The sequence below is a fragment of the Orycteropus afer genome, unplaced genomic scaffold, assembly GCF_000298275.1.
Source record: "Orycteropus afer afer isolate SDZICR_OR568_19922 unplaced genomic scaffold, OryAfe1.0 scaffold00403, whole genome shotgun sequence".
NCBI lineage: Eukaryota > Metazoa > Chordata > Mammalia > Tubulidentata > Orycteropodidae > Orycteropus > Orycteropus afer.
Genome location: NW_006921990.1, coordinates 2,554,260 through 2,569,665, shown reverse-complemented (window position 1 = coordinate 2,569,665; position 15,406 = coordinate 2,554,260). Strand labels below are relative to the sequence as shown.

The 15,406-nt window shown below is 37.6% G+C and overlaps 1 protein-coding gene across 1 annotated transcript in view; it reads left to right on the top strand.

The window, feature by feature from the left end:
- Nucleotides 1-15,406, top strand: part of CENPE (centromere protein E) — a 123,432-nt gene that overhangs the window by 18,699 nt on the left and 89,327 nt on the right. The window contains exons 9-13 of the mRNA XM_042782660.1: nucleotides 2,056-2,107; nucleotides 4,773-4,860; nucleotides 5,216-5,345; nucleotides 6,096-6,215; nucleotides 8,389-8,547. Coding sequence (XP_042638594.1) covers nucleotides 2,056-2,107; nucleotides 4,773-4,860; nucleotides 5,216-5,345; nucleotides 6,096-6,215; nucleotides 8,389-8,547 — 549 coding nt within the window. The remainder of the gene's footprint in view (nucleotides 1-2,055; nucleotides 2,108-4,772; nucleotides 4,861-5,215; nucleotides 5,346-6,095; nucleotides 6,216-8,388; nucleotides 8,548-15,406) is intronic.

Genomic DNA, 15,406 nt, shown 5'->3' with positions numbered 1-15,406 from the left:
ATGGGCTCGAGTATAGCAGGGATTGTGGGGCTTGTGCGGGATCGGGCAGTGTTTCGTTCTGCTGTGCATGGGGTCGCTATGAGTCGGAAACAACTCGACGGCACTTAACAACAACAACATAACAACAATATCCATGTTCTCTTAGCTGTTCCTTCTCTGTTCCCTTCTGTGGCTTCTTTTCTCCTACCCTCCTAACAAAAACATGGGCGTGTTCTCTGTTCTTTCTTACTTGAAGTTCTTGCCTTCAGATATTCTGCCATCATTTCTATGTTGATGATTGCCAGATACTTAATTTTATCTAGACTCTCTAATTCATGTCTGCCTAAAGATTATTATAATTGTATTTCCCATTATTATCTCAAACTCAAGTATATCTAAAATCAACTTAATTTCTTCCTAACATAATGAACCATCATTCTTTATAACAATACCAGCATTATCTGGTCATGTGGGCTTGAAACTGAAGTCAATTTTGGCTCATCTTTTCCTGCCCCTTTGTCAGTTACCAGTTTCTTATTGATTGTGCCTTAAAACATTCACTTGGTATCCTACTCATTTAGGTTCTCATCTCTTGAATTACTGCATCAGTCTTCTGGAACCTGGCCTCTGTAGTTCTAGTCTTCCTTCTGCAGTCTATCATATAGACAGCTAATATTATCTCAGCACAGCTTTCCTTATGTCACTTCCCAAGGAAGGATCTGGCTTTTCTTAACCAAACTTTACTTCTTGCTCCTGTATACCAACTCTCTTTTATAGATAGATTGGGCCTCTTTGTTATTTAAACACAAAGGCTTGTTCCATCTTTGTACCTTAAAAAATGCTGCATTCAGCACCACTTCACCCCTTCATTATGGATCTAGGTCATCTGTGGTAGCTACTATGCAAGAAAAATTAGAATTCTTTGTGTGTTTTAGAGAAAGAAGTATCTGAGATAGGACTATTAAACAAGAGTACCTAATTTCCTGCCCATCTCTGAAAGTCTCCATAAAGCTCTGACTTTTATCTTAGCACATGAAGAGTATTTACTGACCGTTTACCATGTTTTCAGTGCAGTGCTGTTCTCTGGGATTAAAGAAGACATACCTCCACTATTTACTGACCAGATAATGCTGGTATTGTTACAAGAGTGTTGTTACCACTCTTGCCCAAGCTGCCATCATCTCTCACCTGGATTCCTGCACCAGCCTCCAAACTGGGCTCCCTGCTGTCTTTTACCCCTCTCAAATCCGTACTCCACTCAGAGATTACAGTTGACTCTTCAGAAACTTAAACCAGGTTATACCTCTCCTTGCTTGAAACCTTCCAGTGACTTCCCATTGCATTTAGGAAAACAAATCCAGAATTCTTACTCTTGCTTAAAAAGCCCTGCATAATCTAGCCCCTTCTTTTCCATTTGTCCACCTCTGCCACACTACCCTTTCTGTTTTTTGAACACACCCAGCTCATTTCTGTTTTGTTACCAGGTGTACTGGCTGTTTTTTCTATCCCGAGTTCCTTGATCTTTGCATTACTGGTTCCCTTTTCTGTGGTACCTGTAAAGGTATAGACCTCTCATTTTAACAAATAGTGTTGAAAAACAGTTACTACCTATCATAAACCAGGCAGTGTGTTTGGTGCTGGGGATACAACAGTGAACCAGAGAAATAAGTTTCCTGCTTTCAAGGAGCCTCTGCATGAGGTGGGGGTGAGGAGAGTGGGAAGTTAGTTTGAAGAAAGGGAAAGCAAACAAGAAATATATCATAAGTTTAATATCAGTAATCTAAAGTGATGGAAGAGGGAGGGACAGGATGGGGTTTTGGGATTGGGTAGTAAGGGAAGGCCTCTCTTTAAGCTAACACATTGGTTGGACTTCATGCAGGAAATAGAAAACCTATTTTGTCAGCATTAGGTAAGATACATCGTAAAGAAGAGACCGATTTTTGTCCGAGAGAAAGGGAAGTGCCTAAACAGTGGGATGGTAGACAGATACAGATGAGATACTCATATATACTATTATTTAAAATGTTTTGAGAGTTCAAATTTTATCATTAAAGGTTTATTTCATCTTTCTTACAGAATTTGGTTGATCTTGCTGGCAGTGAAAGAGCTGCTCAAACAGGAGCTGAAGGTAATAAAAACTCATAAAATGTGCTGGGTCTTACTGGCAACCTGTTCTTTTACATGATAAAAAGTGCTACCAGGCATTTTAAAAACTGATGAAAATAATAATAATTTTCTGATGAAAGTCTTGAACATAAAAATCAGCGTTTGTATCTGGCTGTTTACTTTCAGTTGCTATAGCAGCAATTAAAAAACTAAAACTCTGCAATTGATAGAATTGTGTAGCTGGGTAAAACCCATAAGAGTACAATAAAGACATCTAAACTTTCATAATCAGTAAGGAAATTCAGGAAGGCAGTAAGATACAAAATTAATTTACAGACATTAAGAGCTTATAAACAATGAGTTACAATATTTACTGAACAAAAAGTTTCCCTTAACTTAATGACTTAAAAGATGCAATATCTAGGAGGAAACTTGATAAAAATTATACATGAGCTAATATAAAGAAGACTTTAAAACAGTCCTGAGGGACACAAGTGAATGCTTGAAAAAGTGGAAAAGCATACTGAGATATTTGATGGAAACATTCAAAATCATAAAGATATAAAATTTCTCTATATTTATTTCTAAATTTAATACAATCCTGATTAAAAGATAAAGAAGACTTTTTTGTGTTGTTTAAACTGGTCAAGTTGATTTTGAATTTTATATGGAAAAATAAAAACAAAACTAGCCAGAAAATTTCTGGGGAAAAAAAAATAGAGTTGGAATTTAGCCCTATAAGGTAGTAAAATATAATTCCCTAGTCATTAAAACAATCTGATACTAATGTGTGAATAGCTAGCCCAGTGGGACAGGATAGGAAGTCCAGAAAGAGTCCCAAATACATACAGAATTTAAAATATGATAAAGGTCATTCTTAAGATTTGTGAGAAAAAGATAGAGTGAGTTGGTAGCCATTTGGAGAAGAAAAAAAATTAGGTGGAAAAAAAAGTTTTATACCGTACCTCAGGGATTCATTATCAAAGGCCTGAAGATTTCAATGTAAAGAACCATAAATTTATGAAACTATCCCTTTAAGGACACCTTTTAGCTAAATAACAGATTAAAATAAAGAATATCACCCATGTGTACTGCTCTCCTTTAAAAAATCATCGATTTGAGAACTGATAATTGACGATTACCCTGAAGCAAAGATGACAAAGTAAGGGGGCAGGGAAACTAGATTCCTGGGAACAGAACAACCAGAACAAAACTAATGACAATGTTGACACATTGTGAAAAGCGTAACCAATGTCACTGGACAATTTGTGTAGACATTATTAAATGGCAACCTAATTTGCTGTGCAAACTTTCACCAAAAACACAAAGAAATATTATTTTTTTAAAAAAGATACTGGAAGTAACTTGCAGTGAGCAAGACATTTCTAACTATAACACAAAGTCCAGAAACTTTAAAGGCTTGATACATTCATTTGACTACACTAAAAATAAAACCTTCAGTATGGCAAAGATCACAAGGCAAAGGCAAATGATGAACGGGGAAAATATGCAGCTTATATCACCATCAGTTAGCTAATCTCTTTTAATATATAATGAGTTCCTTTATATGAACAAGGAAAAGACCAATAGAAAATTGGGCAAACGTTCTTCTGAATAGTTTAGTTCACACTTGAGCTCCTTCCTTCGGCCACAAGAGGAACTTGCTGATGATCTAAGGAAGATAAGAAATTTGTGAAGCTGGCCTGAATTCATCCTGAAAGGGAGCCATCAGCTGAACCTGGCCAATATCCACCAAGCCAGTAGTAGGTCCTTAGTCCTATGACTAAGAAATAAATGCTTGTCATTTAAGCTGAGTTGTTAATTAGAAATATAACAGCCTATTAAAATTATGTTACAATGTTGTTGTTGTTGTTTCCATATAATCTGTAGGTCAAAAACTACATGTCAATCAGAAGGGAGCTGAGTAAATTCTGAGAGAGTCATGCAGAGGAATTCTATGCTATGAAAAAGGCCCATGTTTATTGATAAGGAAAGTTTTCCAGAATATGGTACCTAGTAAAAAAAAAAAAGCAAAGTACAGAGTAGTGGGTGTGTATAGTTATTATTTTTGTAAACGAGGAAAACCCAAAAAACCCAATTGTAGCTAGTTGATTCTGACTTACAGCAACCCTAAAGAAAAGAGTAGAATTGCTCCACAGTTTCTAAAGCTGTAAATCTTTACAGAACCAGACTGCTACAACTTGTCCAGCATAGCAGCTGGTAGGGCCTAACCACTGACCTTTGGTTGGCAGCTGAGCACTCTAACCACTGGGCCACCAAGCCTTCATGTAAAATACAGAAGGGGGATAATTAATGCATACTGACTTATATTGACTTGCATTTTTTAAATCTCTGGAAGAATAATCAAACTAATAACAGTGATTTCCTGGTGGAGGAATGGGAACTGATAGAATGGAGGATAAGAGTGAGAGGGAGCTCCTCTAGAATGCACCTTTTTTTTTACTTTTTGATGTTTGACCCATGTGGGCTCAAATGATTAAAAAATAAGCAATTAGATATATTAATTTGGTTATAAGTCCATGGTTGTCCATATCCTTTTAAAGAGTTGGAGCAGGGAAATTATTTGAATTTAGGAGTTAGGCTCTTAGGAAATAGGCTTTTCTTTTCTTTATCATTTAGTACAGAGGTCAATTTCAGTTTTAATATTTTTTTTTTAATAAATTCAGGTGTGCGACTCAAAGAAGGATGTAATATAAATCGAAGCCTATTTATTTTGGGGCAAGTGATCAAGAAACTTAGTGATGGACAAGTTGGGTAAGTTTAACCCATTGAACACTTACTTGTTAATGCTTAAGTTTTTTAGTTAGTTTTTTAAATTATATTGAAAATTGTAATATTTCAGTGACATTAAATAAATATACTGGTTTCTTCCATATATTCAGAAGCATTTGTGATTCTTTGAACATGCATGGCTTCTTATACGTATGACTATGACCTACTGAATTTACCTTCTGTTTTAAATATTTTTCAGTTAGTACTTTGATCTGCTTCATGTAACCTGTAAAATTTTTAAATTGTGACTAACTTAAGTGGTCTGCATTAAAAACCAGCTGCTTTTGTTATATAAAAACTCTTAACTTTTTTCTTCCCAAACCCATTTCTTGGTAAGTGGCTTCATAAATTATCGAGATAGCAAATTAACACGAATTCTCCAGAATTCCTTGGGAGGAAATGCGAAAACACGTATTATCTGCACGGTTACTCCAGTGTCCTTTGATGAAACCCTTACTACTCTGCAGGTAAGTTTGGTTTTTATCTCATCTTAATATGAAGTGAAGATCAACTTTCAGAAGAAAAAGTACCTACTAAAAATAAGGCTTAATTTTGCTTTGTTTGAATTTTCTAACTGACTTCACTTATCTATTACATAAATGTGGTACATTGTCTACTAAATAGCATTCCTTAAGTTTTCCAACCACCAGCCACTCCTCGGAAGGAAGATGGGGCAATCTACTTTTGTAGTGATACTGCCTTGGAAACCAAATAATTCTTAAATTCTTATTAGTTAACTATTGCCTTCCAAAGACTCTGTGCCTAATACCTGCAGTTTCTGTTTGTTTTTAAAAAAGGATGAATGAGAAATATCAATACAATAACTCGCTCAACTAAGAATTCAATGTCATTTAATGATCACCTCCATGTACCCACTTAAAGTCACTTCTGGTCCACATACTCTGAGAAACATTGCTTTAAGGCTCTTGAGCATTGGATCAAGTCACTATCAGAAACACAAAGATGGAAAATAGAGTCCCCTAATGCCACAGAATTTAGTCTTAGAGGGAAGATAAGACCTGTCCTTCAGTATGATTGCCCTGAACTAATAGTTTAGTGGCTTAAAAGTGGACTAGATTTCAGAGGAAGAAGAGAATACTTTTGGCTGAAGCAAAACTTTAGAGTGAAGGAAACATTATTATTAAATAAATAAATGGGTTTTTTTGTTTGTTTGTTTTAAGCTTTGAACACTTAACACTCTTGTCCATTTTTCCCAGTTTGCCAGCACTGCTAAATATATGAAGAATACTCCTTATGTTAATGAGGTGTCAAGTGATGAAGCTCTCCTGAAAAGATATAGAAAAGAAATAATGGATCTTAAAAAACAATTAGAGGAGGTATGTGTGAGCCATGTATTTTAGTAAAGAATAGGGACAGATTTAGAATTGAAGTCTGTCAAATGCCAGAGACTCTTAACTTCTAAATATCTGTGATGCTGCAACAAATTATTTTCAACTATAAAGAAATCAACTCAGAGTGGAGGAAGCATTTATACCAGACCTTGGGGATAGTTTAATTTACTATAAACTGAATGTTTTGTTTTCTTGAAATTATTTTGCATTTTGTTTTCCATTTCAAAAGGCAAAATTTTATATTTTCAGTGGGCTAAATAGAAATTCTTTTAAAATTGCATTCTAATAAAAAACCATGGAATTAGATTTTAAAAAGAAACCATGTATAGGTACTTAACACTATCTTCTGTGTTTTCACATTATCTTAAATTCCTTTTCTAATCCAAAGATACCAATCTAATAGCATGGCATACTAACTTGTCATCCTAATTTCTTTGATTATTTTAATCACTATGGTCTCATATTTTATAAAAATCTTACATTTTACTGATCTTTTTAAAAGTGAGCTAATATCAAATGCTAGTCTTATAAGAATGTTTCTTCCTTTGCTGTGGGTATTCAGTCTCTGCTTTTATGACTTTTCTGTCTATTTTTTATACATTCTTAGTAAATTAATAGAATCACTGCAACAGCATTGTTATAACCTTATACTTGGCATATAGAACAGTGACATGATAAGGAATACATATGTTACTTATACTAAAGTTGAGAAATTACTGATTATGGTAACTGCATATTGCTGTTCTGGAGATAGGTACACTTTCTTTCAATAAAATTACAATTCCCAACAATTCCCATTACTGTAAAAAGACAAAGAAGGGTTTGCTTAAAGAAGGGAACCCACTTTGTAGGTTACTGGGGTGGGGAGGGAAGGAGAGGAATTAATTTGGGACTAGTTGGGGACACACACTGATGTGGGTAAGGGGAGGGATATTATAGGAAGAGTCTGTGATCACAATGATAACATTAGGAAAAGGGAGGACACCAAATTGTACACCTAAGATATAAATAACAAGGCTAATACCAGTATATCCACAATACTGCATTACCATTAACACCAAACACCAGGCTACAGATAACCACATAAACATCTGAGAGGATCAGATGGGGGTCAGTGAACAGTATTATACTCTAGACCAAGGATAGATTCAGCTGAGGCCAATCTTGCATGAATACCAATGATACAAAATACCCACAATCCTTACAGAAACAACAGAAGACAGACATAGAGCAATGCCTCACAGACAGCCAGACATTGTGGGAGAGAGATCCAACAGATCTATTGACTCAGGACTGTAGTATTGGACACCAGATGCAATTGACACAATAAAATACATAAAAATCTTGTTCCACAACCTATGTTGGTGAGTAGCAAATGGGGTCTCAAAAGCTTTCAAGCAGCCATCTGAGATGCAGCTAATGGTCTCCTATTGTCAGAAGTGAAGAAGAGTGCAAAAAAAAAAACAGGCAAGGACATTTGGAAGCAATCAGTCCTAGGACAGGATGGACCTCGAGACCAGAAGAACTCGGTGGTGACCAGCTACCAAGGCCAACCACTCGGAGAGGATCAAAACTGGAGATCCTGGATAGAGTGGGAGGAAAAACGTGGAACAAAATCCAAAAACACAATAATGACCAGAAGTACTGGTCTGATGGAGTCTGGTGGGACCCCCAATACTATGGCCCTGGGATACACCTTGGGCCTGGAATAAAACTCACTCCCAGGGGTTGGCTGTCAACCCAATAGTAAACACGCAGACCACTCAACCCAGGGTGACGCACCCATATACTCTATGGAGATGCATCTCTTAGATCAATCGACCATGGGGCACCAGAGGGGCAACATTCACATGGAGGAAATGCAGGACACACAGGAGTGCATAACTGAGGGGCAGAGGGGAGGGCTACTGACAGGGAGGGGAGGAGAGTGGGTTAGGGTTGGGTATGGTAATTGGGGAATGAAACCAAATGTACATGAAATGTTGAATGTAAAGCAAATTCTGCTCTGTAAACTTCCACCTAAAGCACAATGAAAATAAATAAATAAATAAAAGATTACAGCCTTGGAAACCGTATGGGGCAAAAAAAAAAATTATAATTCCCATAGGTCACATATAAATTCAATTATATTAACATAATTAAAAATTACATACTACAGGTTTCTTTAGAGACCCGGGCCCAGGCAATGGAGAAAGACCAACTGGCCCAACTTTTGGAAGAAAAAGACTTACTTCAAAAAGTACAGATTGAGAAAATTCAGAATTTAACACAGATGCTGGTGACCTCTTCTTCCCTTACATCACAACAGGAATTAAAGGTAAAATTTAAAAGATAACACTTTAAACTTGGTATACAGATAATAAAATTGGTATTTGGATATATTTGTAACAAATTATGCTTCCTGTCTTTAGATACAGTATATTCAAGAAGCCCAGAACATTTTGTGTGTTTGTCTGTACATCAAAAACACCTAAGATATTTATTAGAAATACCAATCCCTGGTTCCCACATGTAGAAATTCTAATTTAAAACATCTAGATTATAACAAAGAAATGTATTTGCAATCTGCTTCTTAAGAAAATCTAATGAAATTGATCTCTAATGAAACAGGTCTCTAGGGTATCCAGGAATATTTTTCTTTTTAAAGGAACAGAAATCTTAATCTCAAGAAAATTGATCTAGAATACGAATCAACTGAGTGATCAAAATTTTGGCTTTTAGTTTGTATGCTTTTTGCTTTATTTGTTGTTTACCAAAGTAAGGATAAGGAGCTCTGGTTACCCAGTGGTAAAAGCATTCAGTTGCTAACCAGATGATTGGCAGTTTGAGTCCATTAGCCACTCTACAGGAGAATGATGAGGCAGTCTGCTTCCATAAAGATTTACAGCCTTAGAAACCCTATGGGGCAGTTCTACTCTGTTCTATGGAGTCACTGAGTCAAAATCAACTTAATGGAAGTAATAGAGTAGGGATTTTTTTTTTTTTTTCCAGTGTGATGGTGTCATGTTAAGAGGATAGCCTCTGGAGTTGAATTCTGTTCTATCACTTCTTAGCTCTTGACCTTGGGCAATTTCTTAAATACGTTTTGTTGTAATTTCCTTAGGTCATTCTGAGAATTCAGTGATTAAATACATATAATGTGCTTACCACTTTGCACACAGTAATACTATAGGTGTTGACAAGTCAGGGGTCACTGGATAGTGCAAATTGGTAAGCATTGGACCACTAACTAAAAGGTTGATGGTTCATCCTCACCCAGAGGTACCTTAGAAGTGTTGCCTGGCAATCTGCTTCTGAAAGGTCACAGTCTTGAAAATTCTATGGAATGAATTTCTGTTCTGCACATATGGGGTCCAACTTTGAGTTGGAATCTATATACTAGATATATAAAAGACACAAAAAGAAAAAAAAACTTTTTATTGACTCAATGAAAGGCATAGGAAAGTGTTCAAGAAGATACCTACATGTACAAGAACTTGTGAGAAAACATGATACATCCTTTGGACTGGAAATAATTGGTGGCAAGAACATAGAATACAGGACATTTTAAGCCACATTAAAAGATTTGATTATTACATTATGCGAAGGACATTATGCTGTCCATGTGTTGCTGGAAGCTATGCCATTGGTATTTCAAATACCAGCAGGGTCACCCATGGTGGACAAGTTTCATCAGAGCTTCTAGACTAAGACAGACTAGGAAAAAAGGCTTGGTGATCTACTTCTGAAAAAACTAGCCACAGAAAACCTAACAATGGAACATTGTCTGAGACAGGGCCAGCAGATGAGCCCCTCAGGCTGCAAGACATTCCAGTTACAACTAGGTAAGAGCCACCTCCTCAAAGTAGAGTTGACCTCGATGATATAGATAGAGTAAAGCTTTCTGCACGTTCATTTACTGATGTGGCATGACTACAAAATGAGAAGAAACAGCTACAAATACCCATTAATAATTGGCACATGTTGTTGTTGTTGTTGTTATGTGCCGTCGAGCCGGCCCCAACTCATAGCGACCCCTCCTTGGGTTTCCGAGGCAGTATCACTACAGAAGTAGGATTGCCCAACCTTCCTTCCAAGGAGTGGCTGGTGGGTTTGAACCGCCAGCCTTCTGGTTAGCAGTCAAGTGCTTTAGCCACTATGCTACCAGAGCTCCTAATTGGCACATAGAATATACAAATAGGAATCAAGGAAAATTCTAAGTTGTCAGAAATGAAATGGGATGCATAAAGATCAGTAATCTAGACATTGGTGAGCTGAAATAGACTGGTGATGGCCATTTTGAATTGGACAATCAAATGAAATGCTATGCTGGGAATAACAAATTGAAGAGGAATGGTCTTGCATTCATCATCAAAAACAGCATTTCAACATCTGTCCTGAAGTAAAATGCTATCGGTGATAGAGTAATACTCATATGCCTACAAGGAGCACCAGTTAATACTACTCTTACTCAGATTTACGCACCAACTACTAAAGCCTAAGATGAAGAAGTTGAAGATGTTTACCAACTTCCGCAGTCAGAAACTGATCAGGTATGCAATCAAGTTGTATCGATAATTACAGGTGATCAGAATGCAAAAGTTAGAAACATCACAATGAAGCTTAAATTATCTATTATTATTGAAAAATAATGGAACATATAAACAAAATAGTGGTGATGGTTGGAAAAAGGTGAGGACATGGACAAAACTGTGGAATAGTCAGAATATGAATTGAGCCCTGTTACAGATTGAATTGTGTCCCCAAAGAATATGTGTTGTTAATCTTAACCTTTATACCTTTGATTGAGAAGACATGGTAGCACAGTGGTTAAGCACTTGCCTGCTAACTGGAGGGTCAGCAGTTTGAACCCACCAGACACTCCACAGAAGAAAGATGTGACAGTCAGCATTCAATAATGCTTTACAGCCTTGGGGAAAAAAATAAAGAAAGTGGGAAAAGAAAATCATTAGTAGTTGGAAAATAAGACCTTGGTGATAAGCATGATGTCAGAGATCACATGATAGAATTTTTCAAGACCAACAACTTATTCATGTCAAAATCCCCTTTTCAACAACATAAAAAGTTACTATACTCATGGACCTCTCCAGATGGAATGCACAGGAATCAAACCAACTACATCTGAGGAAAGAGGTGAGGAAGATGCAGAGTATCATCAGTCAGAACAAAGGCCAAGGGATGACTACAGACCAGACCATCAATTCCTCATATGCAAGTTCAATCAAGTTGAAGCTGAAAAAAATTAAAATAAAGTCCATTAGAGTCAAAATATGACTTTGAGTACATCTCACCTGAACTTAGAGACCATCTGAAGAATACATTCAATACATTGAACTCCAGTGACCGAAGATCAGATGAGTTGTGGGATGACATCAAGGTCAAGATACATGAAGAAAGCAAAGTGTCATTAGAAAGACAAGAAAGGAAGGAAAGACAAAAATGAATGTCAGAACAGACTCTGAAACTTGCTCTTGAATGGAGAGTAACTAAAGTGAATGGAAGAAATGATGAAGTAAAAGAGTTGAACAGGAGTTTCAGAGCTCAGCTCAAGAAGACAAAGTATTATGCAGTAACCTAGAGTTAGAAAATCAAAAGGGAGCAACATGCTCAACATTTCTGAAGTTGAACAAACTGCAGAAAAAATTCAATCTTCAAGTTACAATGTTGAAGGATTTTATGGCAAAATAATTGAATGATACAAGAACCATCAAAAGAAGATGAAAGGAATACACAGAGTCACTGTACCAAAAAAGAATTGATTGATGTTCAACTGTTTCAGGAGGTAGCATATGATCAAGAACCAATGGTATTGAAGAAAGTAGTCCAAGTTGCCCTGAATGAATTGGTGAAAAACAAGGCTCTAGGAATTGTTGGCATACCCATTGAGATGTTTCAGCAAACAGATGCGGCACTGGAGGTACTCACCCATTTATGCCAAGAAATGAGGAAGATAGCTACCTGGCCAGCCGATTGGGAAAGATCTATATTTGTGCCCATTCCAAAGAAAGATGGTCCAACAGAGTGTGAAAATTATTGAACAATATCATTAATATCACACACAAGTAAAATTTTGTTGAAGGTAATTCAAAAGTGATTGCAGCAATGCATTGACAGAGAGCTTCCAGAAATTGAAGCCAGATTCAGAAGAGGATGTGGAATAAGGGATAGCACTGGTAATGTCAGATGGATCTTGGCTGACAGCAAAGGATACTAGAAAGATACTTACCTGTGCTTTGTTGACTATGCAAAGGCATTCAACTGTGTGGGTCGTAACAAATATGGATAGCTTCAAAGAATGGGAATTCTAGAACACTTAATTGTTCTCACGAGGAACCTGTACATATACCAGGAGGCAGTCATTCAAAAAGGAAAAGGGGGATACTTCTTGGTTTAAAATCCAAAAAGGTGTGTGCCAGGTTGTGGTCTTGCACCATACTTCATCAGTCTGTATGCTGAGCAGATAATCCGAGAAGCTGGTCTATATGAAGAAAAATGTGGTGTTGGGATTGGAGGGAAACTTATTAACAACTTGCGGCAGCAGAGGGCATGACCTTGCTTGCTGAAAGTGAAGAACACTTGAAGCACTTGCTGATGAAGATCAGAGATTACAGCCTTCAGTATAGATTTCACCTCAACATAAAACAAATCCTCCCAACTGGACCATTAAGCATGAAAAATAAAGAAAAGGTTAAAGTTGTCAAGGATTTCATTTTACTTGGATTCACAGTCAATGCCCGTGGAAGCAGCATTCAAGAAATCAGATGTATTGCATTGGGCAAATCAGCTGCAAAAGATCTTTTTAGTTTTAAAGACAGAGATGTCACTTTGAAGAATAAGGTGTGCCTGACTCAAGCCTTGGTATTTTCAGTAACCCCATGCATGTGAGAACTGGACAATAAATAAAGAAGACCACAGAAGAACTGGTATGTTTGAGTTGTGGTGTTGGCAAAAAAATTTGAATCTACCACGTATGGACTGCTAAAAGATTTAACAAATTTGTCTTGGGAAGTACAGCTAGAATGCTCCTTAGAAGCGAGAGTGGCCAGAATTTGTCTCATACTTTGATCATGTTGTCAGAAGGGACTAATCTCTGGAGAAGAATATCATGCTTGGCAAAGTACAGGGTCAGCAAAACAGGGGAAGACTCTAAATGAGATAGATTAACACAGTGGCTGTGACAATGGGCTTAAGCAGGCAACGATTGGGAAGGATGATCCAGGACTGGGCACTGTTTCACTGTATTGTACATAGGGTCACTATTAGTTGGAACTGACCTAATGGCACCTAACGACAGCAGCCACAAGGACAAGGGTAAACAATTTGTGGGTTTCATATATTATGTAACATGATCAGAATTACATTTGAAAGAAAAGTGTGCCTGCTGTATCAGAAATAATTGGACCTCTGAAAGGATTGTGGCTCTGGATGAAGAGAATTGAATGAATTGGAGAATTATTTTGGGGGTAAAATCAACAGGACTTTGTGAGTTTTTAGATGTGTATTGGGCAGGGAAAGAAAGAAGAGGATGTCCAGAGTGACTTACAAGTGTTGCTTGACTTGCTGATTAGCTGATAGTGGTATTGATTAAGTTAAGGGCATTGAATGAGGAATAGAGAAGCTGCTCACATCTTCTGCTTGGAATATGTTCACTTTCAGGTGTCCATTAGGCTGTTGAAAATGTGAATATATAAAAAAACATGAAAGATCTAAAATAGAGATACCAGTTTGGTCACTGAGTACTACAGATCCAAATTAAAACCATGAGAATGGAAAAATTTGGTCTAGGAGCATGTTGAAGATGAGAAGAAAAGAGGGCCAAAGAAAGTACCTTGAGAAACAACATCTTTTTAAAAGATAAAGACAGAAAAAGAAGAACCCGTGAAGGAATTCAGGGCTAGTTCTAGCATTTAGAAGGAAAACTAGGTGAATGAGTGTTGTTGTTGTTATTTGCCATCGAGTCGGCCCCGACTCATAGCGACCCCTCCTTGGGTTTCCGAGGCAGTATCACTACGGAAGTAGGATTGCCCAACCTTCCTTCCAGTGTCACATATTGACAAGATGTTGAATAAGATAACCAAAAAACAAACCACACTGCCATCAAATCGATTCCGACTCCGCAACCCTCATGAGGCTGTCTCATGTTTCTTCTGCAGATTAGCAAACCGTCAACCTTCTGTTTAGCAGCCAAATGCCTTAACCACTATACCACTAGAACTCCTTCAATAAGATAAAGATAGGGAGGAAAAAAAAAAAAATCCTTTGGATTTGAAAACAAGGAGCTCATTTGCAAAAGCAGCTTGAGTTATGGGGAAGGAGAAGGGAGGGGTGGTTAAAAGGCACAGGACAGTGTATTGAAACTGAAAGGCAAGGGATACTGAACATAGTAGAAGGAGCTGCCCTGAAATAGGAGAAAAACCTCTTTGTAAAAGAACAGAGGAAAGATAAGCATCAATGCAAGTAATACTTTTCTATGTTTAAGCTTGTTTTCTTTGTAAAATAGGTTTAATTTTTCTGCTGTGGTGGTAGAAGATGGTAGAGTAAAAAGTTTGCAGAAATGCTGAAGATTTGAAATAGTCTAGTCTCTAAGGAGCGGAAAAGAAAGCTGACAAGGGAGACAAGAATATTGCCAGGCAACATTGAGGACCAGGTTGAGGCTGGTAGCCAGTCTTCATGGTTGTATGACTCTGACAGGTCTCAGAGGGCTAATAAAAGTACAAACAACGCAGTGTAATTTATCTGAGTATATGATGTATGGGTTAGAGGAAACTCAGGCCCACCCAGAGTAGCAGGCCAGAAGTGCAGGAGAAAGGGGATAAAAGCAAGGAAGCTGGACAGAAGAGCAGTCAGCCCCCGGGATACAGGTGAGGAGAGACAACTCAGGGACGCCCGAAGTAGGAGGTGGGAAGAGCAGGAGAACGGGGATTAAAAGCCAGGAAGCCAGATAGAAGAGCAATCAGCCGAAGGGATTAGATGAGGAGAGGAAACTCAGGCCCGACCAGAGTAGCAGGCCAGAAGAGCAGGAGAAAGGGGATTAAAAGACAGGAAGCCAGACAGAGTTACAGTCAGCCACAGGGATCCAGGTGGGGGTGATACGAGAGGTCTCCAACAGCAAGACAAACTTGTCTGTTGGTTTGTCCTACTGTGGTGACATGTAGACGTGAGTTTTGAGGCTGAGC